Source organism: Metarhizium acridum (genome assembly GCF_019434415.1).
Source record: "Metarhizium acridum strain ARSEF 324 chromosome Unknown scaffold_587, whole genome shotgun sequence".
NCBI classification, from domain to species: Eukaryota; Fungi; Ascomycota; class Sordariomycetes; order Hypocreales; family Clavicipitaceae; genus Metarhizium; species Metarhizium acridum.
Genome location: NW_027094049.1, coordinates 1,411,285 through 1,434,599, shown reverse-complemented (window position 1 = coordinate 1,434,599; position 23,315 = coordinate 1,411,285). Strand labels below are relative to the sequence as shown.

Genomic DNA, 23,315 nt, shown 5'->3' with positions numbered 1-23,315 from the left:
CGTCTCGGCATCCCACTTGGATCTTGATGGACACCCTTTGTCCCATCGCCAACTGCCGGTTGTCGTCCTATTATCAAGTTGCTATTATAAAGGACGGCGGGATGAAGGACACGTTGGCTCCTTCGAACACACACGGCTCCTTGAGTCCTTGCCTCTCTCCACCCCCCACGAACGACTACTGCCCTATTCACTGCATCGTTGTCGGTCATCATCATGGGAACTGCCATGCAGCCAGATGTTCGTCCAACTTGGGATCCGGGGCGATCTCGGGGGACGCGTTGCTAAAAATAAAACCTTGGTAGGAGTTGCCGGGCACGCTGCGCGACGATCTCCGCATTGATATCATCCCGGGGACCGAGATCATGGCCGACATTGGAAGCCACCACTTTGTCAAGAGCAACGACAGCAGTCACCGCGTCCTCGTTCCACAGCCCAGCCAGAGCCCCCACGATCCGCTCAACTGGTCCCGGCCATGGGAGGCTTCCAGTGTGATTGCTGTGTCGACCATGACCTTTACCCAGGGCCTCGCGCCCTTGGCCTGGCTCCCATGTTCGGATACTTGATGGAGGACTACAACCGGTCTCTGGCCAATGTCATCCAGTTCACCGGCGTCACTATTCTGGTTTTTGCTTTAGCAACTTTTTCTGGTCAGGCCACGGTTAAACATACCACTCTCTCTTACCAAAGCCTAACCTCGAAACATCAGGATTGCGATATCCACGTCCTTTGGGAGGCGTCCGGTCCTCATCTGGTTCCAGATTGTGTGCCTTGCGTCTCATATCTGGCGGACCAAGGCGTCCAGCTACAACGAGTTCATGGGCGCAGCCATGTGAGCCGCGTTCCCATTTTCCCACTGAAGCAAAAGAAAACTTAAAACCACCAGCCTTAGCGGCTTCAGCGCCGGCCCAGGCGAGACCATCTAGCCCACCATCATCGCCGACATCTTCTTCCTCCACGACCGCGGGAAATGGAACACGTTGTACTGGGCCACATATACGGGCGCCTTGATGGTGAAACTCGACTATGAACAAGAAAGTTTTACACCAAAAAAAACTGGCAAGTAGTAGGTTGCGCCCGTCATCGCAGGTGCCATGGTCGACTATAAAGGCTGGCCCTCCTTCTGGTGGCTCAACGCCGCCATCACCGCCCCCTCCCTCGTCGTCATCATCTTCGGCTTCCCAGAGACCATGTTCTTCCGCGCAAAAAACACCGACAGCCCGTCCGAAACCGGCCCCGGTGCGCCCACCAAAGTCTCTGAGCCTCAACATCAAGAAATGTGCAACAAACCACACGGCCAGCCAGACGGCAACACCGCGCAGGATTCCCTGGCTCGGCAAAGGCGGCCCCAGCCGACAGCAATGGAAGCTCCTGCAGCTGCATTCGTGGTCGCTCCGATCCCTCATTCTGAGCGTGTACATGCCCCTGAAGCTCTTCACCTTTCCCATTGTGCTGTTCGTTTCCTTCATCTTTAGCTGGAGCCTCAGCTGCGTGCTCATCCTGAACCTCACGCAGTCGCAGGTCTTTGCGGCGCCTCCCTACAATCTAGGCTCGCAGTCGGTCGGTACGTCAAGACCAACAAACAGCTCTCCTCGATCCTAACTCAACTAGGGCTTACCAATTTTGCCATGGTGGCCGGCAGGCTGATTGGCCTCGCGGCGGCCGGCCCCTTCAGCGACTGGGTTTCGGCGCGGGCAACGGCGCGCAACAACGGGATCCGCGAGCCCGAGATGCCGCTCACCGCGCTGATCCCGTACGTGCTCATCATGGCGTTGGGGCAGATCGTCACTGCCGTCGGATACCAGAACAAGTGGCCCTGGCCCGTCATTGTCGTCCTGATATATACCTGCTCGGGGATCCAGATGGCCGGCCTGCCCAGCATCAGCAGCACCTACGGCGTCGACAGCTACAAGCCTGCCGCGGGGTCGCCGTTTGTCGCCATCACCGTGAACAAGAACCTCTGGGGCTACGCAAAGGTTCATCTCCGCGCAACCAGGGATCTGGGTATACATGATGCGCCAAGCTGAGTTGTGCAATTTCTTACTTTTGTCTGCAGTCTCGTCCATGACGAGGGGCGTTGTTAACGCTCATCGAGGGCTTGATATGGACGCAGACACTTGCGGCCCCTCGACGAGCAGCAACGGCCATTCTGCGGGTCAGTCGCTATCACAGACGTTAATCAGGTATTTAGGATCTTTCGGTTGCTATTTTTTTTTCTTGTTACTGATTTACGGGAAATTGAGTTTGCTGTAGCTGAAGAGTCGGTTGGATATCTTCAAGGGGTGTATCCGACGAACTGTGCACAGGGGCACGGGCACTCTCGGTGAAAGCCGAAAGTGGCTCGATTTAATGCCTGGCACTGAAATCCTGACTTGTTTCATGGAAGGAAAGGGGCTGCTTCAAGAACTGTTGTGTGAAAGTCGGTCAAACGCCTATTTGATGTAGCAATGACTTTACATGCGATGTGACGGATTTTTGAGAAACTCGGTTATTGCCACTCTCTTGAAATGCATCGTATTTTGATTAGCGCGGAACGTGCAAGGCAAGGCGCAAGAGGCTTCTACCAAATCGGGCGCTGAGCCTCCAGTCAGGACTGCAACAATTATGGAGCCACGACGACCTCTCAACTTTGACAAACCGCCCTCAACTCCAACAATCAACCTGCGTCCATCTCGCAGGCCAAAATTGTCTTCTAGCGCCATGTCGGTCAACGGCGTCCGGGTAGCTGTTGAAGGATGCGTAAGTGTCTTCTGCCGATGCCCACACGCTTTCTCGCTAACGCAGCCCAGGGACATGGCACACTCAATGCCATCTACGCAGCCGTTGCTAAATCATGCAAAGTTCGCGGTTGGCGTGGCGTAGACCTGCTCATCATTGGCGGCGATTTCCAAGTACGTGCAATGCAGTTTCTTGCCTCTCAGTAGACTTTTCACTCAATACTTGTAGTCCGTACGCAATGCTGCAGACCTCAGCATCATGTCCTGCCCCGTCAAGTACCGCCATCTTGGCGATTTTCCCGACTACTACGCCGGCAGACGTACTGCGCCCTATCTCACCATCTTTGTCGGCGGCAACCACGAAGCAAGCTCCCACCTCTGGGAACTCTTCTACGGAGGATGGGTAGCCCCCAATATCTACTACATGGGCGCCGCAAACGTTCTTCGCTTTGGCCCGCTGCGCATTGCAGCCATGTCCGGCATTTGGAAGGGCTTCGACTACAGAAAACCCCATCATGAGCGACTTCCCTTTAGCGGCGATGATGTCAAGTCATTCTATCATGTGAGGGAACTCGATGTCCGAAAACTGCTTTTGCTGCAGACTCAGGTCGACATTGGTATCAGCCACGACTGGCCGCGCCACATCGAAAACCATGGCGACGCCGCATGGCTGTTTCGCAAGAAGCCCGACTTCCGAAGAGAGTCGCAGAATGGCCAACTGGGAAGCATTGCCGCCGAATATGTCATGGATCGCCTGCGGCCTCCCTACTGGTTCTCGGCGCACATGCATATAAAATTCCCCGCCCTCAAAAAGTATCAAGACGCCGTTCCAGTGGCACCGTCCGCAAATGTGAACGGAGACGAGGCCGCAGTGCCCGAGGGAGGAGCAAATCCCGATGAGATTGACTTGGATATGGAGGATGACGAAAACAGCAGCGAAAAGCCGGCCATGGTCACAGAGTCTTCCGGGTCCAAAGCAACAAACCAAGTTTCTGCCCAACTGCGCGCACAGCTACCTGCGTCATTCGCAAAACCACCGCCCAAGGATAAGCGCACACCTGGCCAGCCGGTCCCTCCGGGCATCAAGAACAAAGAGGTCCGTTTCTTAGCTTTGGACAAGTGCCTCCCAGGACGCCATTTCCTCCAACTGTGTGACATTGCACCTTTCAACCCGGCCGATCTAGCAGCGTATCCCCCCAAATCGTCGGGTCCTCGTTACCAACTGCAATACGACCCCGAATGGCTCGCCATCACACGTGTCTTCCACAACACTCTCAGCATTGGTGACAAGACGGCTCAGCCACCTCCCGACCTAGGCGAAGAGCACTATCTGCCTCTCATTGAAGCCGAGCGTGCCTGGGTCGAAGAAAACGTGGTGAGCAAGGGCAAGCTTGAGGTCCCTGGAAACTTTGTACTCACCGCTCCCCCGCATGTCCCCGGTTCTCCGGAGATTGTAGACGAGCAGCCTGAGGAGTATACAAACCCGCAGACGACGGCATTCTGCGACCTCCTCGGGCTCAAGAATCTCTGGAGTGCCAGTGCAGAAGAGAGAAAAGCGAGGCGAGATCAAGGGCCGCCTCCATCAGAATACCAAGGCCGTCGCGGAGGGTTTGGCGGCAGAGGAGGGCGAGGCGGGGGGAGAGGTGGCGGCAGAGGTCGAGGCGGAAATCGTGGCAATGGTCACCGGGCCAGGTGGTAAATCATGAGAAAAATGTATCATTATGCGCATGCAACTATAGAGGCCAAGCCAAAATGTAATACCAATTCAACACACCAGCTCCATGTCAACAAGCGACACATTGCCACAGCGCCCCCATACCAAGAAACTTGTCTTGTCGTCAACCGCAACCAGCCGCCTCCCGCCATACGCTACGGGAAGCCCTCGCAAAGTGATTATGCCCCCTCCCTCTTTGTTTTATTGATTAAGCTTTTTCATGGTGCCCGTTGGCGACGGCTTGAAAAGATGGCCGCATCAGATTTCGATTCCTTCTGTTTTGAGTTCAGAGCTTGGATTCGAGACATCTGCTTCGAGACTACCCTGTACTTGACAGATCACGAAATCTGAAACAGAGTAGGAGGTGATGGTGGGCCTGGTGGGCGGGTGGGGCAGACGGCCGGTCAACCCACTGCCCCCATCGTTGGCGGTTGCGTGCAGTCCCTGGCAACCAGGCCCAATCAGGAAGCGTGTAAACACTACGACATCACTGCCCTTGCGTATCCCAACACCATCTTTACGCTTCAACCATTGTTACCACATCTGCGTTGAGCGCCTTGAGGGAATAGACTACACTTGTTCCTGAAGCAGACAGGTGAGAACTTTGAACAAGCCCTTGGAGGCCCCGAAAAAGAGGGCAATGGCCAATCTGCCACTGTGTCTGTCTTCTCAAGCGCTTCATTGCCCCGCTAACGACTGGAATGCCAGTGCCAGGCTCGCAGCATTCTCTCTCCATCCTCGACGACGCTGAGCACCGCCACCATGGCCCAGTTTCTGACCACCGTGTTAGTCCTTCTTCCATACAAAAAGAAGCACCATCATGCAATATGACCGCAATGGCGAGCGCCGTTTTCCGTTACCTGAGCCCCAATTCCATCGCCACTATGCTCTCGCTGGACAACACCATCATCTCCGTCCACGAGGATGATGCCGACACCCCCACGATGCCCACAACCGAACCTGTGATTGCTGACGCCATGGCAACGAATAGTAACCAGCGGACTAAGAATCAGTTCCGTCCTCGCGTGGGAAAGGGCGGCGCCACCAGCTACCAGCTGCGACAGTACGCTGAAGTCACATTGGGGGGTGGTAGCTTGCGAAAAGTTGTCAAGCTGCCCGAAGGCGAGGACGAGAACGAGTGGCTGGCGGTAAACAGTGGGTTATCCTGGTTCTGACAAGACTGTATAACTGTTTTCGTGCTGACCATGACAGTGGTGGATTTCTACAACCAGATCAACTTGCTCTACGGAGCCATTACCGAGTTTTGCTCGCCTCAGTCCTGCCCCGAGATGAAGGCAACAGACGAGTACGGACCCCCGAATGTTGCGTTGGGATTAGGCGAGGTGCTGACGTTTCAGATTTGAATATCTCTGGCAAGACAACGAAAACTACAAGAGACCGACCAAGATGCCTGCCCCAGCGTATATCGAGCAACTAATGACATGGGTACAATCCAACATTGACAACGAATCTGTTCTTCCAAGCAAAATTGGTGAGTTTTGCAGCTTCACATGTGTCAAGCTGGCAAAGTGCTGACGACGAGACACAGGCGTTCCCTTCCCCAAGTCATTCCCGGCTCTTGTCCGCCAAATTTTCAAGCGCATGTACCGAGTATACGCCCACATCTACTGCCACCACTACCCTGTAATTCGAGAGCTCGGCCTGGAGCCGCACTTGAACACTAGCTTCAAGCAATATGTGCTCTTCATTGATGAGCACAGCCTGGCAAGCGGTAGAGACTACTGGGGCCCTCTGGGTGATCTTGTTGACAGCATGCTCAAGAGCGACTAAGCATTGAATTAAGTGATGAATGAGCTCTTCTTGTACGAATCATGGGTCATCTGGCGTTTGGGAATGCTGGTATTGTTTTGTCGTCTGATTTCTTCTTTTTTTTTTGTTTTTGGAGGGGCCAAGGATGGAAAAGGATACAGACGTTGGGCCTCCGAGCATGAGCTCCCATGCACCCCCAGCTACAACGAGCACGAGATATTGCATGAAGGCATAGACATTGAGAGCACGAATTAATAACGTAAACATGAATACGAGTATGTCCTAAACGTCGAGAATAAATTCACGTGCATAGTAGTGTTGACTGATGCTTCAGCACAGCACGGGAACAGCCGGCTCAGTTCGAGAAAAGTGGGACCATAGCCTGTTGCGGATGCCTCACCCCGTAAGGCACCAACATCCAAAATTGCCGACACCGAACAACCTCATCACGAAAACCGGCAGCTCCACGAACGCCGACATCAACACCGTCGAATCGCCCTTCCCCCTCCTCTCAACCTACCATCTCCCGTCCGGAACCTCGCCATGCTTTCCCGACAAGTCTTCCGTGCCGCCCGCGCCGCTGCTCCCCAGCGAGCCGTGACCCTGCGCGCAGCTCCCGTGCGGTCTTTTGCTGCTGCTGCCGCTGCCGATAGCCAGCCCCCGATTGCTGTGTTCGGCCTCGATGGCACCTATGCCTCTGCCCTGGTACGCGACGTGCTGCCAATTTTCGGCTGAGCATGGCCAATTGGTCACTGTCGGACTCCCGTCGTCACCAATTGAGCCCCCCCCCCCCCCCCCTGTGCGCCCGACAATCAAAACCACCACCACCAAGTCCAACAGTCCAACTAACCCACCTTGCGTCGATTAGTACACTGCCGCCGCCAAAACCTCTAGCCTCGATCCCACCGCCAAGGCCCTCAGCAACCTGAACGCCATTGTCGACAAGGACGCCAAGCTGTCGCAGATCCTGGCCGCTCCCACCCTCACCGCCGGGGACAAGTCGGCCATTGTCGCCGAGCTGGCCAAGCAGGCCGGCGCCGGCGGCGAGACCGTCAAGAACTTCCTCAACACGCTCGCCGAGAACAACCGCCTGGGTCTCCTGAAGGGCGTCTGCGAGAAGTTTGGCGCCATCATGAGCGCTGCCCGCGGCGAGGTCGAGCTCAAGGTCACCAGCGCCCAGGTATGTATTCCCGCCAAACCAAAGCCCACCCCGTGTGCCATTTGGCTAACGCTGGCAACTGTGACGCACAGCCCCTCGACAGCAAGACGCTATCCCGCCTCGAGACCGCCGTCTCCAAGTCCCAGTATGTCGGCCAGGGCAAGAAGCTCAAGGTCACCAACCAAGTCAACTCGGACATCATTGGCGGGCTTGTCGTCGAGGTCGGCGACCGCACCATCGACCTGAGCGTTTCTTCGCGCATCGCCAAGATGAACAAGCTCCTTACCGATACTCTGTAAATTTAATACACCGGCATATTACAAACTCTTTTTTCTTTTTTTGTCCCCTGTCCTACGTCTGCATACTCCTTGCCTGGGGGGAGCGACGGAGCAATCTCGTGTACACTTGATGTATGAAGGGGAAAGGGAAGCCTGTCGTGTTGGTGGGCTTGAGATGACGCTGAAGTGAGGTGGAGTGAATAGAAGCATTTACACAATCTTGTCCCCGTCTTGATGATGTTGACTGATGGTTTTCGTAACGCGGGCACCCGTGCCGTACCCCCAAACTCTGCGTTATTTGCCACAGCGAAAAGTTGCAGCGAAAAAATCTGCCAGTCTGGTACTTTTGTTCCAATCAGTGTATTTGTATAGACATGACGTCCATGTCTCACTTGGCCATTACGTCGTACGGTTCGAGCGAAAACATGACATTCACAACGTGTAGCCACAGTCTCCCCAACGTTCACAATGCAATGATTCATATTACTATTGCATCGTATTTCATCACATCTAAGCCTCGGTCTCGTACTCGTCTGCGTGGCCCCCGTTTAAGCTCTCGTCCTTGTATCTCTCCAACTGATCTGAAATATACCGATGCAAATGCGAATCCGCCTCCTCTCTCTCCCTAACCCTCTCAGGGTCATCGTGAAATACCGAGTCACTAGTCGAATGTGCGTCATCTTCGACCCCGTTAGCAGAGGCGTCAAAGTCGCTCCGGGCCCCGATGGACCGAGCCGTCGAGGAGCGGCGGATTCGTCGCATGCTAGGGGACCGGGGCGTGCCGAGGTCAAGGCTGCGCTGGAACATGTCGTCAAAGTAATGGGCCATTGCGGCAGACGGCGTGCGCGGGGTTTGGGGAAGGCGGCAGTTTGTACTGCGTTTATTAGCTCGTGCTCAAACGTCATACGGTGTAGTACAGGGGAGAAGAGGAGTGAGAGGACTCTTACCCAGTGTCGTGGATCATTCTGGCAATAAGACCAGTCCAGCCGCATTGATGCGTGGCACCTAGCCCGCGGCCGCTGTCGCCGTCAAAGAACTCATAGAACCAGAGGTAATCCTTCCAGTGCTCGTCGAAATCGAGACGGTCGTCTCCGGCATTGATGCTGCGTCTTCCGTCGTCGGTGCGAGCAAAGAGATGCTGGAGACGGTGCTGGATCTCCTCTGCCACTTTGCCCAGGTGCATGTACTCGCCGCTCCCGGTTGGGCATTCAACCCGGAACTCTGGCCCGTAAAAGAGAAAGAACCGCTGGAGGGATTCGACCAGCAGGAAGTTTACACAAAGCCAGATTGGCCCTCGCCAGTTACTGTTGCCGCCAAATAAACCCGTGTCTGAATCGCCGGGAACGTAGCCAACCTTGAATTGTTGGCCATTCACCTCCATGGAGAAGGGGTTTTCCTTGTGGTATTTGGACAGAGATCGAATCCCTCGGTCACTGAAGAACTCATTCTCGTCGAGCATGCGCTTGAGAATCTTCTCCAGCCTGTCTTTGCTTACAATGGAGAGGAGTAGCCTGTTTCCTTTGCCTCTCTTTCGTATACTTGCCATGTTTCTCTCGGCCAAATCTTCTCGGTGTTGTACGAACCATTCTACCCGCTTGCGGAACGACGGGAGCTTGTTCAGAAGCTCTGGTTCCAAGGTAGCAGTTGCGTACAGGGGAATGAGACCGACAAGAGATCGGACTGGCAGCTGCTGGATCCATGGGCCACCCCAGGAGATGGCGTCGTAGTAGAAACCATCTTGCTCGTTCCAGAGAGACTTTTCGTCTTTGTGCCCCGTCCTGAAAGTCATGGCATCGCTGATGAAGATGAAATGCTCAAAGAACTTTGAGGCAATGTCCTCGTAGATGCGTCGGTGCTTGGCTAGTTCAAGCGCAATGTTGAGCATAGACAAGCAGTAAAACGCCATCCATCCCGTGCTGTCTGCCTGTTCCAATACGCCACCTGTGGGCAAAGGTTCCGACCGATTGAACAGACCAATATTGTCGAGGCCGAGGAAGCCACCTTCAAAAATGTTTTTGCCATCGGCATCTTTGCGGTTCACCCACCAGGTAAAATTGAGCAGCAGTTTCTGAAAGACTCTTTCCAAAAAGTCGAGGTCTTGACGTCCGTACATCTTTCTCTCGATTTTAAATGTTCTAAACGTCGCCCAAGCGTGAACGGGGGGGTTCACATCCCCAAAATTCCACTCATATCTGCAAAGATGAGTTAGTTATCGATTGCGTTGAGCCAAGCACATCGTAGGTTATCTTACGCTGGCAGCTGCCCATTTGGATGGCAATACCACTCTCGAGTGAATAAATCCAGCTGCTTTTTGGCAAAATCGGGATCAATCATGGCCAAGGGTATACAATGGAATGCGCTGTCCCAAGCGGCGAAGAAGGGATACTCCCAAGAGTCGGGCATTGACAGGATATCATCACAATGCATATGTTTCCATTGGGAATTCCGAACACCCATTCGATCCGGAGGCGGCGGCGGCGTCGATGGGTCGCCCTTGGCCCACTGGTCCCAGATGAAGTGGTAATGCTGCTTTGTCCACATCATTCCTGAAAAGGCCTGTCGTTGAATGTTGCGTAGGTCGTCAGTCATGGGGAGGGGACTGATTCGGTAATAAAAGTCATCCGCCTCTTCACGTCGTTTCTCAATAACGTCATCAAATTCTTCTTCATCCAGATATGTCATGTTCTTCTTGCTAAAACGGAAGCGGACAACTGCGAGGGTTGGGGTCAGCCTACCAATTACAGACCTGACAAAGGGGTAACTGTTGTTTGCCATACCTGCGCATTCACCAGGGTTCACGCCACCATCCTCGTTGAAGTTGAACCAAGCAGCTGACTTGGTGCCAGTTTTACTAGGGTTGATGGCTGCCTTTTCCCCACCGACAACATATCTATGGAACGCGTCCTTCACATAGGGCTGCTTGTTCTTTTGCTTGTATAACAGCTCATAGTTTGTGTCGTTTTCCGTAAACATCCACAGAGGAATCACGTCCTCGCCACTTGATCCGACTCCCGGTGAGGGCGAGTAGTGCACATATCGGTTCTCCGCGGCTATAGTGCTTTGATTTGGCGGACAGCTCAGATTCTGCAGCAATGGACGGTCTCTTGTCTTCAGATTCGTGGCCCCAGCTCCACGTATTGCGAAACCACACTTGGGGTATAATGTGGAGAGGTGCTGGGTCAGGGCCCCGGTTCCAAGCGGTGACTCGAAATAGCAACTCGTCAGGATCGTCGGATTCTTTAGCGGTCTCGATGAAGATGTCCCAATATCTATTTTCGTCAAAGACACCAGTGTCGACGATTTGATATTCCTTGTCTTCCTTGCCTCTCCGACCATTTTCCTGTATCAAGTCTTGGTATGGAAACTTTTTCTGCGGATACTTGTAGAGGAATTTCATGTACGAGTGCTGATTGGTTAGTTTGGGTTATGCTGAAGGTATCTGAGATGTTCTTACTGTCTGAAATGGGTGTTAGCATCTGTGCCACGGTTGTCAAGTCTTGTCCAAAAAAAAAAAAAAAAAAAAAAAAAAAAAAAAGAAGAAGAAAGAGAGCAACTCACAGGAGTATTGTCTACGTGAAAATGCGCTTCCTTGATGCTCTCGCCATGATTTCCCTGGGGGTTGGATAGGCCGAATAGTCGCTCTTTGAGAAAATCGCTGCATAAACAGTTAGCTTGAGCACGGATTCCGGTCTACCGCCAAGCAGTGACGCACTCCTCTTCGTTCCAGAAGCTAAAGGCGATATTCTGGAGACCGTGCGTGTCGGAGACACCAGCAATGCCGTCTTCACCCCATCTGAAGGCACGGGATCGAGCGTGTTCATGAGTGAAATCTAGGTTTACGGTCAGGATTTTGGCCTACGACGGGAGAATCGGGCGATTGGGCCATGAGAAGGGCTTACGGCTCCAGGCATCACCATCTGCGCTGTAGTCCTCCCGCACTAGAAGCTGGTCAGTACACCACGGCAACACAACACTCTGGCAGGCAACAGGTGCGCACCTGTAGCCCATTGCCGCTCGGCAACATAGGGACCCCATTTCTTCCAGTATTTGGTTCGCTCGCGATCCTGCTTGAGGCGTCTCTCCTCCTCGGTAAGATACTCGTGGCCGTCAAAGACAACCATGGTACCAGGGTCTGGGAGCACGAGGTCGATCACGTCACCTCAGTTGGATGGAGAATGGAGCAATGGAGGGAGTCAACAGCAAATGGAAGTAGAGCGTAGAGCTGGCGTTGGATTAAAAAGAAGCAGTGAGTAGTGGCACCAAGACGGAGAGCAAGAAGGTAGTTTGAGAGCTCGTGGTGGAAAAAAAAAGCTCTCGGTCGGCACGATGAAGGCTTGGTTATGGTGTGCTGGTGTCGGACGCCACTTGGTAAGCTCCCGCTCACTTGCTTTACAAAGCTAGGTTCTATCAAGTTTGGGTTGGATCCAGGTCGTCTCGGCGTAGTATAGAGGAGAATTCAATTATTGCTTTCCTCGTTGGAGGACAGACGAACGGACGTGGGGCAGATTCTTGATGGCGGGGCACCGTGGCTGGTGAACAGTCATGATTGATGGAGGTTTAGGAGAGCTCGTTCTTATCGGGCTATTCCTTGCCAGTGGCTTAAAGGCGTTGGGGCCGTTTTTTACTGTGTATTACCTCGAGCGTCCATGACCTGTTGTTCATGCCGATAGTTAAGCCGGGACACTACCTAGGGAGTTGTATCGTGAAGAGCTCCCGATGTTCATGGTCTACAAGATTTACACTCGCTTCCCCACACGGATGAGGTCTGACGTCTACAGTTTCCGCAGCCATCGGGCTGTACAATTGCATTACGGAGCACAATACAGCCAGCTCTTCGATCAAAGACAGGGGCAAGCGCCGCATTGTAATGGGCCATTGTGCACTGTCTTCCAATGAGACGGCAGCCTCCCCCCCTGGCAGCAACGGAGCTGCGTTCTGCCAGGCAGGGAACAGCGACGCAGCAGCATGTACAGTGATGTCGTCGAGTCGTCCCAGGTAAACCACGTCGTTGAGCTCAACTCAAGATGGCAGATGGCGGCTTCGATGAGGTTGCTAGCGTCTTGTCTCGGGTAGTTGATAACGAACTGCTCAACTGTCGGGCGCTAGAGAGTAACACTTTGCCTCATGGCCTATGCTTGAATGCAGAGTGTTCGAAGCAAGACTACACTCCAGGGCAATCCAGGCCACCACGGACCGCAGTCGCTACGATTTCGATGCCGCAGCAAGCGTCGTCTTGCGTAATGGTTCTTGGCTTGCGCACTCGTGATGGAGACGTGATGGAAGAAGGATGCGGGCGATGAGGACGACTGTGGCGGCACCCGGGGAGAGTGCCTCAGGTAGGGGGGCTGTCCAGTCGTCCCGCATGTGCGCATCAGTTTTAGGTCCCGGCTTACCTTGCTGTAGGAGCCACACCCGCTGGAGCCCAGCACTTGGCACACCAGATGTGCACCAGCCATGGCTCAACTAATGCTATCAATTGATATAAGAATTATCATCAGCGATTGAACTCCTGCCTGGCTTGGGCTATCTTGGCATTACCAGCAGTAAGCTTCCACCTTTCGCCGGCAGCAATCCCCAGCAAACGATTCCAACCGATTGAATTGCAATTTCATTGGGGGCCGTGCCAGATTACTCAAAGGGCCGCGCAACCCTTACTCACGACTTCTTTCAAATTGCGTGAGCCGACCGTGTTTGAACAGCCGCGATTGGAGCCAACACCACCTTGTCATTATTCATCCTCGAACTGTGCGGTGCCTCACCAGGCTCAAGAGCCGCTTTCCGAAGGCGCGATTTCGGCTGGTTTCCACGCCCAAAGTACCTCCCACAGAGACTATAGTACGCTAATATACTCGGTACCCTAGTTGATGAGCAATAACTCATAGCTTCGATAGGGGTTCTGGTTTCGAACGCGATTCATCCGCGCATATGCTACAGAAATTGAAAAAGAGCTCCGCAATCTTCTTCTTCTTCAGGTCATCCCATCCAGCACAGACCCAATTACCGGCAAAGTTGTCGGTCTCCTCCCATCGCCATTACGCGCTTGGGTCGAGAGGTTCTTTCCCGAATGGAGTCTACCACCCTGCCTTGCCCTAAAAGCATGTAAAATGGGTTGGGATGAGGAGTTCGAAACGGAAAAGTCAACGTATGAAAAAATCAAGAGCCTTCAAGGGGTTCGGATCCCCAGGTACTATGGCGAGTCTAAGTATAATGGGACCAGAGCCATTCTTCTGTCAGATATCGGCGGTGCTTGTATCGGTGATCCTGCGGGGGCCATTTGGGACGTGCAAGAGTTTCGTCGAATGATGCGTGATGCATTAACCGATCTCGCTCGATTTGGCGTATTGCCGGATGATATCGGGCTTGAGAACTTCCACCTTGTTGGCGATAAGGTGATGGCTGTTGATTTTGAGATGGTGTACGATAAATTTTCTGAGGAGGACCCTGCCAGAGAAGTAGAATCTCTGACTACTTGGCTAGCTAGACTGTATGCAGGCCGACAGAACGACTTCTTGGAGCATGGCAAGATAGAGGAGGAGATTATTTGCTGATTTTTTTGCCAAATATTTCCCTACTCACCAAAAGAAAAGTCATGGTGCGGAAGCAAGACGGCAATACGCCGAAACGCTGCCAGCGCTGCCAGCGCTGACATGCTGAGCACTTCCATCACTGATGATATGCAGACGCCAACTGTACACTCATGATATCCATGCCTGTGAACAAGTCAATCGTCATGATGGATCCTTCTCCCCTGTCAGCTTCACGCGCAAAGCCACGAATCACACTCCACCCCAACTAGTCTGCAGTTCCCCACTTTGACTGTTCCTGGCCTGTCAGGCACAACTCATTGACCCCTCAGCCACACCCTGCCACATGTGCAGCCGGTCTTCATTCAATCTTCACAATCGGATCCTTGGATGGCCCCAAACTCCGCCACAGCATTCGTCCTCTCACCACCCACGACCATAAATCTCAAGCTTTGTCAATTTTCTTTCCTCGAGCGATCATGTTGCGCTGCTGTTTCTAGGTCTTTATATCCTTTTTTTTTCCTCCTAATCTAAAATTCCTCCTGTCGCCTCCCCCATCGCCTTCCCGTCGCTACGGAGTATACGACTCTCAATTCCTTTTTCTACTGCCTCCGCCCATACTTTTTCCCTAGCGTAAATCCGTTCGAGCTTCCGTCCCCGTTTGCCTCGGCATCTAGACATGTCGGACGCCGTTTCCCTCCTGCGCCGCCTGATTCTCGAGTCGCCCCCCGGAGAATGGGCACTAAATCGCCTCCGCGAACTTCTGATAGGGGCCTTACGCCAGGGTCCCGTGCCGCAACATGTGGCCTTTGAAATGGATGGAAACAGGCGGTATGCCAGGAGTCACAGGATGGAAACGGTCGAGGGGCATCATCGCGGATTCGAGGCTCTTGCCAGGGTATGTTTAGCTTCACCGTCTCTCCCTCTCTCTCTCTCCCTCCTCCCCGAGCGAGCGAGCTACGGCTAACAAGGGTCATGGTTGGTGGTTTGCGCATTCTAGATTATGGAAATTTGCTACAAGTGCGGCGTCAAGGTCATCACCGTCTATGCGTTCAGCGTCGAGAACTACAATCGGCCGAAGCACGAGGTCGAAGGGCTCATGCAGCTGGCCAAGGTCAAGCTGGAGCAGCTCACCACCTACGGCGACATCCTAGACCGCTACGGCGCCTGCGTGCGCGTCCTCGGTCAGCGTGAGATGGTCCGGGAAGACGTCCTAAAGGTTGTTGACAAAGCCGTTGCTAGGACCAAGCACAACAACAAGTATGTCGTCTGTAGATGTTGTCGCCGCCTCCCCAATAAATTACAAGGTCTAACCACCACGTGCAGGACCGTCCTCAACATCTGCTTCCCATACACGTCCCGGGCCGAAATCACCACGGCCATCCGCAACACCGTCCAGGACTTCCTCAACCCGCCGCCGCCCAAAAACACGCCCTTCTCGCCCTCGCGCATCCGCCAAAAGATCCTGTCCAGCCAGCTCGACGGCAAGGAACCCCTCCCCACCATCCTCGACGCCGACGACGACGACGACGTGGTGCCCGAAGAAACGAACATGGACAACGACGAAGACGCCGGCGACTCGTCATCCACCACCCTGCCCCCGGACTCGCCCTCGCCGAGCCTCCGCACCCGCTCCTCCTCGACCAACCACCTCCCCAACCCGGAATCCATCACCACCGACACACTCAACGACCACATGTACACGGCCGCCGACCCGCCGCTGGAACTCTTCGTGCGGACCAGCGGCGTCGAGCGCCTCAGCGACTTTATGCTCTGGCAGTGCCACCAGGACACGCAAATCGTCTTCATCGACTGCCTGTGGCCAGACTTTGACCTCCAGCACTTCATCTGGGTCATGCTGGAGTGGCAGTGGCGCCAGAAGCAAAAGGAGAGGGACGAGACGAGCACCCTGGTCAAGGCCAAGAGCCGCCGCCTGGTAGAATAGACGAGTGTGGAGCAGTGTATTTATACCCCGTGCTTTTACGTAGGGACTTTTTTTTTCTTTTCTTTTTCACGGAGGGAGGCACCATGGCGTATTGCTATTTTTTTTTCTTCTTCAATATAGATTATTTGCTTAAATTTAGTTCCATCTATACCATGTTTCATGTGGTTGACGGCGTATTAGCACCAGCTTGGGGCTTGCAACCACCGTGATTGAAAAAAATGCATGGCATACTTCGTACACGATGAATGCAAAACCACCCTTCAGTCTCGGGCATTGACCCTCAATACCTACCCAGCATACATGCGCCGTGCAAAATTCGCCGTGTGATCCATATTCCAGGAAGACCAGGTCCGCCACATGATGAAATAGTTGACTACCGACCTAGACACCCTATCCAGTGCTTCAACATGATTCCAACGCCGCCCGCCCCCCCACGCAATTCTCCAGATTTACACCAGACGCCCGGGAAAGTTACAAATCAAATGGTATACAAAGACTCGCTACAACGGCACCGCGTCCAACCAACCAACCAATCAAGACTCTCAAGATGCTAGCGTCCCCCCGACTTTTTGGTCCCCATTTTCAAGCGTTCCTTGCAGTCCTCGCAGTACCATTTCGCTGCCGGGCCACACGTTAGAAAACAAAAGACTGCAGAAACAAAGTTTGCGACAGCACAGGTAAAAGACAGCACTTACTCCTTGAGCCCGGCGCAACCTTGAGCCCTACACAAGCCAGGTGGAACCACTCGCGCTTGCAGTCGTCTGCATCGCAGGCCACCATCTCGCCATAGCTTACGCTATTGCAGTAACAATACGTCGGTTCGTCGGCGTCAATGTCGCCGTCTTCGTCATCTCCTTGCATGCTGCTGCTGGCATCCGTATCCGCAGCCGCAGCCGTCTGTTGTATGAGGGCTACCTGTGCCACGGATCCGCTCTTCTTGTGGCTCTTTTTGGAGCCCGTTTCTGTGCTTCGTGAGGGGCGTGAACGAGCTGCTTCTTGGAAGGTGGCCAGCCCTGGCGTTGACGGTTTGCTTGCCCTGCCCGTCTTTGTGGCCGCTGTGGCGGGAGTCGTCTGCGGAGTGGCGGATTCGCTTTTCCCATCAGCTTCGTCTGCTTTTGCATCCTTCTTCGCAGTGGCAGGTGTGGGGTTGTGGGAGGTCTCGGGTCGCTCGTTTTCCTTCTTGGCGGGTTCCGTCTTGATGGGTGCACTTTCCTCCTTGGCCGGCTTTGCTTCTTGCACAGCTCGAGGGAATGTCGCGACTGAAGCCATTTCGGGAGTACCTTGGCCGTTGCCACTGGGTTTGTTGGGAGCCGAGAGGGGCAGGCCGAGCTTTTCCGCTTTCCGCATTGGACTGTATTGAGTTCTGTCGGGCACGGGATGACGCTGGACGAGGCGCGCTGGTGGTGGGAGGCGGCGATGTTCGAGTAGGTGCTTTTGGGTCGGGGAAAGTTCCCATGACGGGAGAGGACGTGACCGAGGGTGACATGCCGTTCCTAGCATGCATGTTAGTGAAAACAGACGCCAAGGCCGGCCGATATAAAACGTGCGCCCGGGGGGGAAAAGGTGGTAGACGACCGTTGGATACATACTTCTTCTTCGCTTGTCCACTTCCTGTCGGCAAGGCTTTTCGTTTCTTGGGCCCGTCTGGCGCGGGAGTCCCTCTGGGACTGCCTGTCTTGGGTTTTGGAGCATTTGTACCAAACACAGTACTCATGGCGCCTCCAGTACCGGTGTTGGCTCCATTGACCGTCTTTTCCACCTTTCTTCTCTTTTGGGGGGGGTTGCCATTGGTAGACGGGGCTGGAATACCCAATCCCGTGCTGTTTGTATCAGCAGTGACAGTTTTTCGAGATTTGGCCGTGGTCTTCTTGGCCGGCTCCTTTTGGCGGGCCTCTAGGTCGTCCGCGTCAGAGTCTTGTTGCTGGCTCTTCAGACCCTTCTTGGCTTGCACAGCCTGCTTTCGGGCGTCGCTCCTAGCGGCCGCCTCTTCAGCAAGTGCCTGGGCGGCGGCCGAGATTGCAGCAGCACCATCCCGACGAGCCCTCTCGGTGTGGGACACTTTGCTGCCAGTTCGATTCTCGGGATATGCCCAGTGTGTAGTGCTGCCCCATTTCGCTTCGTCACTGAATTCGTTTTCCAAATAGGGCCACACATCTTCGGCTCGCGCAAGTTGTCGTTGCAAGGCCTCATTCGCGGTGGAGAGCACATGGTTCTTTTCTTCCAACGAAACTAGCATCTCTTGAATCTTGAATGCAGTCTGTCGAAAGAGCTGTCGGCGTGGAATGTTGGAGGGGTCGAAGACGCTGGTGGGCGCGGCACTGGTCTCGTCGAGCGACGGAGCTGAGGACGCTCGAGCGGGATTCAAAGCCATCCCGCTGGAGCTATTCTGCGTGCTCATGGGGGCCGATGCTGGCTGCGCCGTGCCTGAAGCGTCATTGTTGGCTCTGGCTTCAGGCAAGGATGAGTTGGAGATGGCGGCGACCAGCTGGAAGAGCTGTTCTTCGGGAGCAAAAATCTTGGCGTCGACTTCCTTGAGCAGAGTGAAGTGTCGTACAAGCTCTTTGGGAAGCGCAGAGATTGTGTCGGCAAAATGGGTAATCGCAGGGAATATCTCAATAGGCTGGTTGCCCAAAGGACGGCCATTGACAGGGCCTCGACCGTCTCCGGATCGACCAGCGTTGGCGGAGTTTCGCTGAGGATTGGTTCGTGCCTGCCGAGCGGGCTGTGATCTTCGATGCGATGGCGTGTCTGCCGCCACCGGTTTCGCCGACTTCATCTTGTATGTATGCGTCAAATGTATGCTACAGCTGTAGTAGGGGCATTAGAGTATATTGGCATATGGGTATGGGCAGGTAATTCGCTGGGTTCGGGCTGCGGCGGCGGTCGCGATCGGGAGGTCAAGTGACGACGCAGCGAGGTTACGCTGGTGGGGAGCGCGCGGGTGAAAAATGATGACGAGAAAATAGAGTAGAGATGCGCAATCCTAGACCATTCTGGGGCCACGCCAAAGATTGTGCGAGCAAAAGACATACAGCTGCACACAAGGTTGGAACATGGGCGTGGAGGGGAATGTGAAGAGGGCGGAAGTTTTGGTCGAGTAAAGTAGCGGGACGCAGATGAGCGCAGACGGACCAGTTGACGCAAAAGGCAGCTCAAACCTACACAGCGTGGTTTGTGGTTCGAGGTGAACTGAAGGTTCCCTACGGTCCCTACCGCTCAGGCGCCTTCAGGGCGCCCCCGCCGCATCCCGATAGGCTGGCTGACCCTAAATGTTTCTGGGAAAATAGAGGCTCCGGCGCCGGACGTGAACCAGGCACCCCGGAACTCATCCATCGGATGCATTAATCGATCTCTCTCTTCTGTCGAACTACGTTTTCATAACCAGACCAAGACGTATTAATTATATGGAAATCCATCTCGCATGGCTTTTATTTGCCTCCCGGTGCTAAACATCTACCTGCGTATGGTTAGTTTCAAGGCCTTCTTCCTGCATTTCTTCCGTAGTCAACGCTTGATCTTGCCTATCATCTTCGAAGCACCACACCATATGCGAGTTGGATGCTACTAGAGCTCTGCGGACATTGGCCAAGAGATGCTTCATGGTTTTTGGCGCCGGATAATAACTAAAAGTGACGGTTGCGTCGCCCAGCAAGAAGAGGCCTCGATGGCTTGTGTCTTTGCCCTCTCGACCTCTCACGTGACCACGCGCAAGCTACGTGTACCGAGTGCCGTCGTTTCGAAATCGTCAACTCGAGGGAGGATTGGAGCGTGTGCTCAAATCGGAAGCCGCCTGCCGGCACTTTTCCCTGGCATGACCGCCAACCCCATGGCACCCCAACTTCTGGGGAATCAGGAGGCTCTTGTGAGTGATAATTCCCGTTGGAGCTTGACGGTGAATTTTGAATGGCCGTCCAAAGCGACCTAACTTGGGAGCACCAGCCCAGACCCGTTTTCGTAGCGGCTACACCTACGGGCATCTCGAGAAACGAGCAAGGAGACATCGAAATGACGCTCGCTAGCCTAATCGCTTTGCACTCGAGAGCTACTGCCAAAGGTTCAAAGGGCACATCTGGAGAACCTTGGGCAAACCTACAGAGTATCAAAGACCGAGACCGAATCCTGGATTCTCGCCTTCTTCCCGACAAGTTCTGGCTCCAGGTGCTACGTACGCAACGAATACGTCGGAGGTATAAGCGTCGCCGAGGTAAAGTGCAGCACGGGGCCTGAGTTTAGTAGACCCTATATTTTTATATTTAATGATGATGGATAGTCGCTGGATGCTGCCAAAGGTGAACAGTTTGTTTAATTGATGACGGCTTCTTTGTGTCACGAAATTGGGTTTTCAACTATGCTCATGCTCTTCTTTGTCCGTAAGTTCATTCTCGCGCAAGTCTGCAAACTGAAAGCGCTTAATATCTGCACAGTATTATGGCGCCACTGGAACTCCCATCTCGGAAATTTCGAAAATGTCTTCATGCGCTTAGCACTTGCTGCATGTACCCCACACCGGAGACGGAAAGTATTGCGGCCTTGTTGGCGTAAATGCTGCGAGTTCCTTACCACCGGCCCAGATTATTGCAGAGGTTCGTCCGTTGTCATGACTCATGAATAGTCAGTATTGTTTGATCGACTCCGGTTCGATTCTGGAGGACATATGAGTCAGTATCCCTGGCATGGATTGACACGTCCACTGGCAGATTTATGCGTCGAAGTTGGATGAAGTCTCCCTCAGTTCGTCCTCCTCGGCCTGGGCTGCTTGTGCGTGTGTGGTAGCACTACAGGGACGTCACCCCTGTATATGCTCTCTGCAGGGGAAACAATTACACATGTTTATTCACTTCCTACACCACTGCTCGACAGAATGGTTACCTGGCAGATTCCCATTGGACACTGACGCCATCAATTTATCCGAGTTCGGCCTGAATACTCGGGCGGCAGGCAAGCAGGGCACTGACCAAGTTGAGACGAAGGCCGCTGTCGAGTGAGACTTTTGGAAGCCAAAGCAAAATATCAAGCATCACGGCGGGCCCCCAGGGTTGCATGTCTGAAACATACGGCTACCATTTCGTGTCGTCTCTTCTCCGAGTCCTCTTCCGTTTCGTGGCAACAGGATTTCCCGGTCCGGCCCCGCGTTGAACGAAGCGCGTTACTACTACTACTCCGTACTACATGGCAGTCTGCAGGCAAACTCTGCGGCCAGGAGGGGTCCGTTCGGCCAAATAGAGACTGTACAATGAATAACGTACTTGTTACGGAGCTTGTCTTCTTCTTCCAGATGTCCGCAGTACTCCGTACCGACCCAGAACTTGAGGTTCCCCGTATTGAGGTGCGCATCCATGTGAACCAGGGGCGGGGGTGTAGAAACGTGCATCTATTGTCACTCTGCAAATACAAGATCCGGTCCCAGGTTGGCATGATCAGCTTTGCGTATTGTGATGCTTCCCTGTCTAAATCTCAGTATCAGCGCAGGCGTTCTGTCCACCATCATTTGTGACTGGGTACCAGTCACTTCGAACAAGTTGCCAGTTAACTCGACTCCAGGCGCATTGAACGCCACGCAAGTTCTCACCGCGATTTACTGACTGTTCCCTCGTCTCTACCCCACAATCCGCTAAGACCCAGGCGGCTGGCTTCGGGTTTAGAGATCCTGCTTCGGCGGAGGCGCCGGCGGCTATTAAACTGCCTAGCAATAAAATAACGACCAGGACACCAGGATCATCAGTTTGTGGACGGTACGAGGAGAAGCCACCCCCGGAAGCCTGAGCCAAGGCTCTTTAAGCGGTGTGCAGTGGACCCAGTTCAAGTAGAAGCAGGACGAGGCTACTCTGTGCATACATATCCTGAGTTGTCAGGAAGCCCGTTATCATGAAACAGCAAGCGAGTGAAACGTAGGGTATGGTCGTATGAGAGAAGACCAAGCGACGATTGCATGCCTAATTGTGACATCATTCGACTTACAGGCGAAGAGCCTCCATATCCCTACCACTCCGTACGTCGCAACCAGTGCGAAGCAGCTCGGCTGCTTGGTCAGGTGTAATCATCCCTATTGGTGACACAACATATGGTTCCACGGCGTTGCCGTTAGATCCAGTGTAGGACAAGGGAAGCAGACAGCGTGGGACTCGCGGCCGGTGCTCTCAGCAACGAGCTCTCCAATTTGGTTTGGAGTACGGCGCAACTAGAGAACAATTTGCTCCTCGAAGAAACAAACCAGCGGCATCAGGCCATTCGGGGCCTAGGTTAACAGCCGCATGGCGAGATGCCAACAGAGTGATCGCACTGCACAGCACAAGCCAGACGAATGTCTCTCTTTCCTCGTACTCCGTACCAGCCGCCCGGACCAGAGAAGACGAGTACATAGGTCACGAGGCCACTGTTGGCTGCAACAAATCATTCGGCCAAAATAGACGGGCGGTTACGGCCGCCACAATGCTGGGTCATCCTTGGTAAAATGAGAGAACAAGCAACGGGGATCAATTACTACGACACACCTGGAAGCGAGCAGCCAGAGGGAGACGCAAGCCGTCCGTCTTCCCCGTCCTGAATGTGCGCGCGACTGTGCGCGACTGTGTGCAAGTGAGGAGATGGCACAAGTCCACGACCCATGGCCACTGGCAGTTTTCATTACCACATCTAAACCCCGAGCCGCCGACTAAATGAGGGCTGGCTTGGGGAGAAGCCGGCGGGGAGTTGTCGACAGCACGAAATGGCGGACGCGGGTGGTGTGTGGCATTGGCTCATCCACGGCTTGGATTGCGGAGCGAGGCAACAAACACATTCGTGGTTGCAACAGACTGGCGAGGGTCTGAAGCCCGCCGTGATATTTCCTGCCAATGCCCGGTTTTATAGTTTTGCCGGTCAGGCGCGGCAGGAGCAAACGGTGCGAAGAGATGGAAATGCCGAGTGCCGAATGGCATGGCCAAAAAGAAGGCGGAAGGAACGGTGGAAGCCGTATAGCCCCAGAGCTGAGGCAAGAGCAGGGGAGCAGGTCGCAACTTGGGACGCTTCATGCAACGTCAAGCAAGCTCGTGCTCGGCCAGCAACAACAGGCAGGGGCCTGCGAGACCACCAAGCGTGCGTGGCAATGGCTACGGACTTCAGTTGGGCGGGCGGGCGTCTGCCCTCGCAGAGCTCACATGATCCGTCAGAGACCCTTTGGCGCCCCAGTCGTCTATTTTCATTACTCAATCCCTCCAATTTTGAGGCTAACG

General features: G+C 54.1%; 10 protein-coding genes across 13 annotated transcripts; 7 read left to right on the top strand and 3 right to left on the bottom strand.

Annotated features, from left to right (window-relative positions):
* Nucleotides 1–409: 409 nt before the first annotated feature.
* Nucleotides 410–779, bottom strand: J3458_022179 (uncharacterized protein; the record flags this gene model as incomplete). The annotated part of the gene is made up of 2 exons (XM_066122978.1): nt 410–614; nt 670–779. The coding sequence occupies 2 exons, from the start codon at nt 777–779 to the stop codon at nt 410–412; spliced, it is 315 nt and encodes a 104-aa protein (XP_065972200.1).
* Nucleotides 780–1,091: 312 nt separating this feature from the next.
* On the top strand, nt 1,092–2,468 carry DBR1_8 (lariat debranching enzyme; the record flags this gene model as incomplete). The annotated part of the gene is made up of 4 exons (XM_066122977.1): nt 1,092–1,276; nt 1,320–1,561; nt 1,609–2,180; nt 2,241–2,468. The coding sequence occupies 3 exons, from the start codon at nt 1,092–1,094 to the stop codon at nt 2,022–2,024; spliced, it is 843 nt and encodes a 280-aa protein (XP_065972199.1). The 3' UTR covers nt 2,025–2,180; nt 2,241–2,468.
* Nucleotides 1,750–4,484, top strand: DBR1_6 (lariat debranching enzyme). Of its 2 annotated transcripts, XM_007811051.2 has the most exons (3): nt 1,750–2,736; nt 2,787–2,888; nt 2,944–4,484. In XM_007811051.2, exons 1-3 carry the CDS (start codon nt 2,602–2,604, stop codon nt 4,411–4,413), a joined length of 1,707 nt encoding a protein of 568 aa, XP_007809242.2. In that variant the 5' UTR covers nt 1,750–2,601; the 3' UTR covers nt 4,414–4,484. The 2 variants fall into 2 exon arrangements, with proteins under 2 accessions (XP_007809242.2, XP_065972198.1); XM_066122976.1 differs by having other exon boundaries at nt 2,551–4,484.
* A 459-nt stretch (nt 4,485–4,943) lies between these two features.
* Nucleotides 4,944–6,487, top strand: DBR1_5 (lariat debranching enzyme). Of its 3 annotated transcripts, none has more exons than XM_066122974.1 (5): nt 4,944–5,023; nt 5,137–5,583; nt 5,641–5,734; nt 5,787–5,920; nt 5,978–6,487. In XM_066122974.1, exons 2-5 carry the CDS (start codon nt 5,256–5,258, stop codon nt 6,217–6,219), a joined length of 798 nt encoding a protein of 265 aa, XP_065972196.1. In that variant the 5' UTR covers nt 4,944–5,023; nt 5,137–5,255; the 3' UTR covers nt 6,220–6,487. The 3 variants fall into 3 exon arrangements, with proteins under 3 accessions (XP_065972196.1, XP_065972197.1, XP_007809243.2); XM_066122975.1 differs by having other exon boundaries at nt 4,944–5,213; nt 5,420–5,583; XM_007811052.2 differs by having other exon boundaries at nt 4,944–5,583.
* Nucleotides 6,488–6,647: 160 nt separating this feature from the next.
* Nucleotides 6,648–8,108, top strand: ATP5_2 (ATP synthase F0 subcomplex subunit OSCP atp5). Its single transcript, XM_007811053.2, has 3 exons — nt 6,648–6,903; nt 7,067–7,378; nt 7,450–8,108. The coding sequence occupies exons 1-3, from the start codon at nt 6,742–6,744 to the stop codon at nt 7,654–7,656; spliced, it is 681 nt and encodes a 226-aa protein (XP_007809244.1). The 5' UTR covers nt 6,648–6,741; the 3' UTR covers nt 7,657–8,108.
* J3458_022173 (uncharacterized protein) lies at nt 8,109–12,074 on the bottom strand. Its single transcript, XM_066122973.1, has 10 exons — nt 11,633–12,074; nt 11,535–11,573; nt 11,348–11,465; nt 11,194–11,290; nt 11,090–11,092; nt 10,770–11,041; nt 10,413–10,693; nt 9,887–10,346; nt 8,583–9,827; nt 8,109–8,509 (listed from the first exon to the last, which is right to left on the bottom strand). The coding sequence occupies exons 1-10, from the start codon at nt 11,754–11,756 to the stop codon at nt 8,146–8,148; spliced, it is 3,003 nt and encodes a 1,000-aa protein (XP_065972195.1). The 5' UTR covers nt 11,757–12,074; the 3' UTR covers nt 8,109–8,145.
* Nucleotides 12,075–13,429: 1,355 nt separating this feature from the next.
* J3458_022172 (uncharacterized protein) lies at nt 13,430–14,320 on the top strand. Its single transcript, XM_066122972.1, has one exon. The coding sequence runs from the start codon at nt 13,740–13,742 to the stop codon at nt 14,181–14,183; it is 444 nt and encodes a 147-aa protein (XP_065972194.1). The 5' UTR covers nt 13,430–13,739; the 3' UTR covers nt 14,184–14,320.
* Nucleotides 14,321–14,572: 252 nt separating this feature from the next.
* Nucleotides 14,573–16,453, top strand: RER2_2 (cis-prenyltransferase). The gene is made up of 2 exons (XM_066122971.1): nt 14,573–15,057; nt 15,160–16,453. The coding sequence occupies exons 1-2, from the start codon at nt 14,839–14,841 to the stop codon at nt 16,102–16,104; spliced, it is 1,164 nt and encodes a 387-aa protein (XP_065972193.1). The 5' UTR covers nt 14,573–14,838; the 3' UTR covers nt 16,105–16,453.
* Nucleotides 16,192–19,491, bottom strand: J3458_022170 (uncharacterized protein). The gene is made up of 2 exons (XM_066122970.1): nt 16,800–19,491; nt 16,192–16,722 (listed from the first exon to the last, which is right to left on the bottom strand). Exon 1 carries the CDS (start codon nt 18,878–18,880, stop codon nt 17,204–17,206), a length of 1,677 nt encoding a protein of 558 aa, XP_065972192.1. The 5' UTR covers nt 18,881–19,491; the 3' UTR covers nt 16,192–16,722; nt 16,800–17,203.
* J3458_022169 (uncharacterized protein) lies at nt 19,487–22,994 on the top strand. Its single transcript, XM_066122969.1, has 3 exons — nt 19,487–19,966; nt 20,044–20,474; nt 20,529–22,994. The coding sequence occupies exons 1-2, from the start codon at nt 19,697–19,699 to the stop codon at nt 20,329–20,331; spliced, it is 558 nt and encodes a 185-aa protein (XP_065972191.1). The 5' UTR covers nt 19,487–19,696; the 3' UTR covers nt 20,332–20,474; nt 20,529–22,994.
* The last annotated feature ends 321 nt before the right edge of the window (nt 22,995–23,315 follow it).

What these genes read in the sequence shown, in the direction of transcription:
- J3458_022169 (XM_066122969.1), top strand. Translation starts at nt 19,697, where the DNA reads ATGCTTCATGGTTTTTGGCGCCGGATAATAACTAAAAGTGACGGTTGC. An exon ending in TGGGGAATCAGGAGGCTCTT is followed by an intron (nt 19,967 to 20,043) that starts GTGAGTGATAAT and finishes TGGGAGCACCAG; the next exon opens with CCCAGACCCGTTTTCGTAGC.
- J3458_022170 (XM_066122970.1), bottom strand. Translation starts at nt 18,880, where the DNA reads ATGAAGTCGGCGAAACCGGTGGCGGCAGACACGCCATCGCATCGAAGA.
- DBR1_5 (XM_007811052.2), top strand. Translation starts at nt 5,130, where the DNA reads ATGCCAGTGCCAGGCTCGCAGCATTCTCTCTCCATCCTCGACGACGCT. An exon ending in CGAGTGGCTGGCGGTAAACA is followed by an intron (nt 5,584 to 5,640) that starts GTGGGTTATCCT and finishes TGACCATGACAG; the next exon opens with TGGTGGATTTCTACAACCAG. An exon ending in TGTTCTTCCAAGCAAAATTG is followed by an intron (nt 5,921 to 5,977) that starts GTGAGTTTTGCA and finishes GACGAGACACAG; the next exon opens with GCGTTCCCTTCCCCAAGTCA.
- ATP5_2 (XM_007811053.2), top strand. Translation starts at nt 6,742, where the DNA reads ATGCTTTCCCGACAAGTCTTCCGTGCCGCCCGCGCCGCTGCTCCCCAG. An exon ending in GCACCTATGCCTCTGCCCTG is followed by an intron (nt 6,904 to 7,066) that starts GTACGCGACGTG and finishes TGCGTCGATTAG; the next exon opens with TACACTGCCGCCGCCAAAAC. An exon ending in TCAAGGTCACCAGCGCCCAG is followed by an intron (nt 7,379 to 7,449) that starts GTATGTATTCCC and finishes TGTGACGCACAG; the next exon opens with CCCCTCGACAGCAAGACGCT.
- RER2_2 (XM_066122971.1), top strand. Translation starts at nt 14,839, where the DNA reads ATGTCGGACGCCGTTTCCCTCCTGCGCCGCCTGATTCTCGAGTCGCCC. An exon ending in GATTCGAGGCTCTTGCCAGG is followed by an intron (nt 15,058 to 15,159) that starts GTATGTTTAGCT and finishes TGCGCATTCTAG; the next exon opens with ATTATGGAAATTTGCTACAA.
- J3458_022173 (XM_066122973.1), bottom strand. Translation starts at nt 11,756, where the DNA reads ATGGTTGTCTTTGACGGCCACGAGTATCTTACCGAGGAGGAGAGACGC. An exon ending in AGCTTCTGGAACGAAGAGGA is followed by an intron (nt 11,291 to 11,347) that starts GTGCGTCACTGC and finishes CTGTTTATGCAG; the next exon opens with CGATTTTCTCAAAGAGCGAC. An exon ending in GAACCCTGGTGAATGCGCAG is followed by an intron (nt 10,347 to 10,412) that starts GTATGGCAAACA and finishes CAACCCTCGCAG; the next exon opens with TTGTCCGCTTCCGTTTTAGC.
- DBR1_6 (XM_007811051.2), top strand. Translation starts at nt 2,602, where the DNA reads ATGGAGCCACGACGACCTCTCAACTTTGACAAACCGCCCTCAACTCCA. An exon ending in GGGTAGCTGTTGAAGGATGC is followed by an intron (nt 2,737 to 2,786) that starts GTAAGTGTCTTC and finishes AACGCAGCCCAG; the next exon opens with GGACATGGCACACTCAATGC. An exon ending in TCATTGGCGGCGATTTCCAA is followed by an intron (nt 2,889 to 2,943) that starts GTACGTGCAATG and finishes CAATACTTGTAG; the next exon opens with TCCGTACGCAATGCTGCAGA.
- J3458_022172 (XM_066122972.1), top strand. Translation starts at nt 13,740, where the DNA reads ATGGGTTGGGATGAGGAGTTCGAAACGGAAAAGTCAACGTATGAAAAA.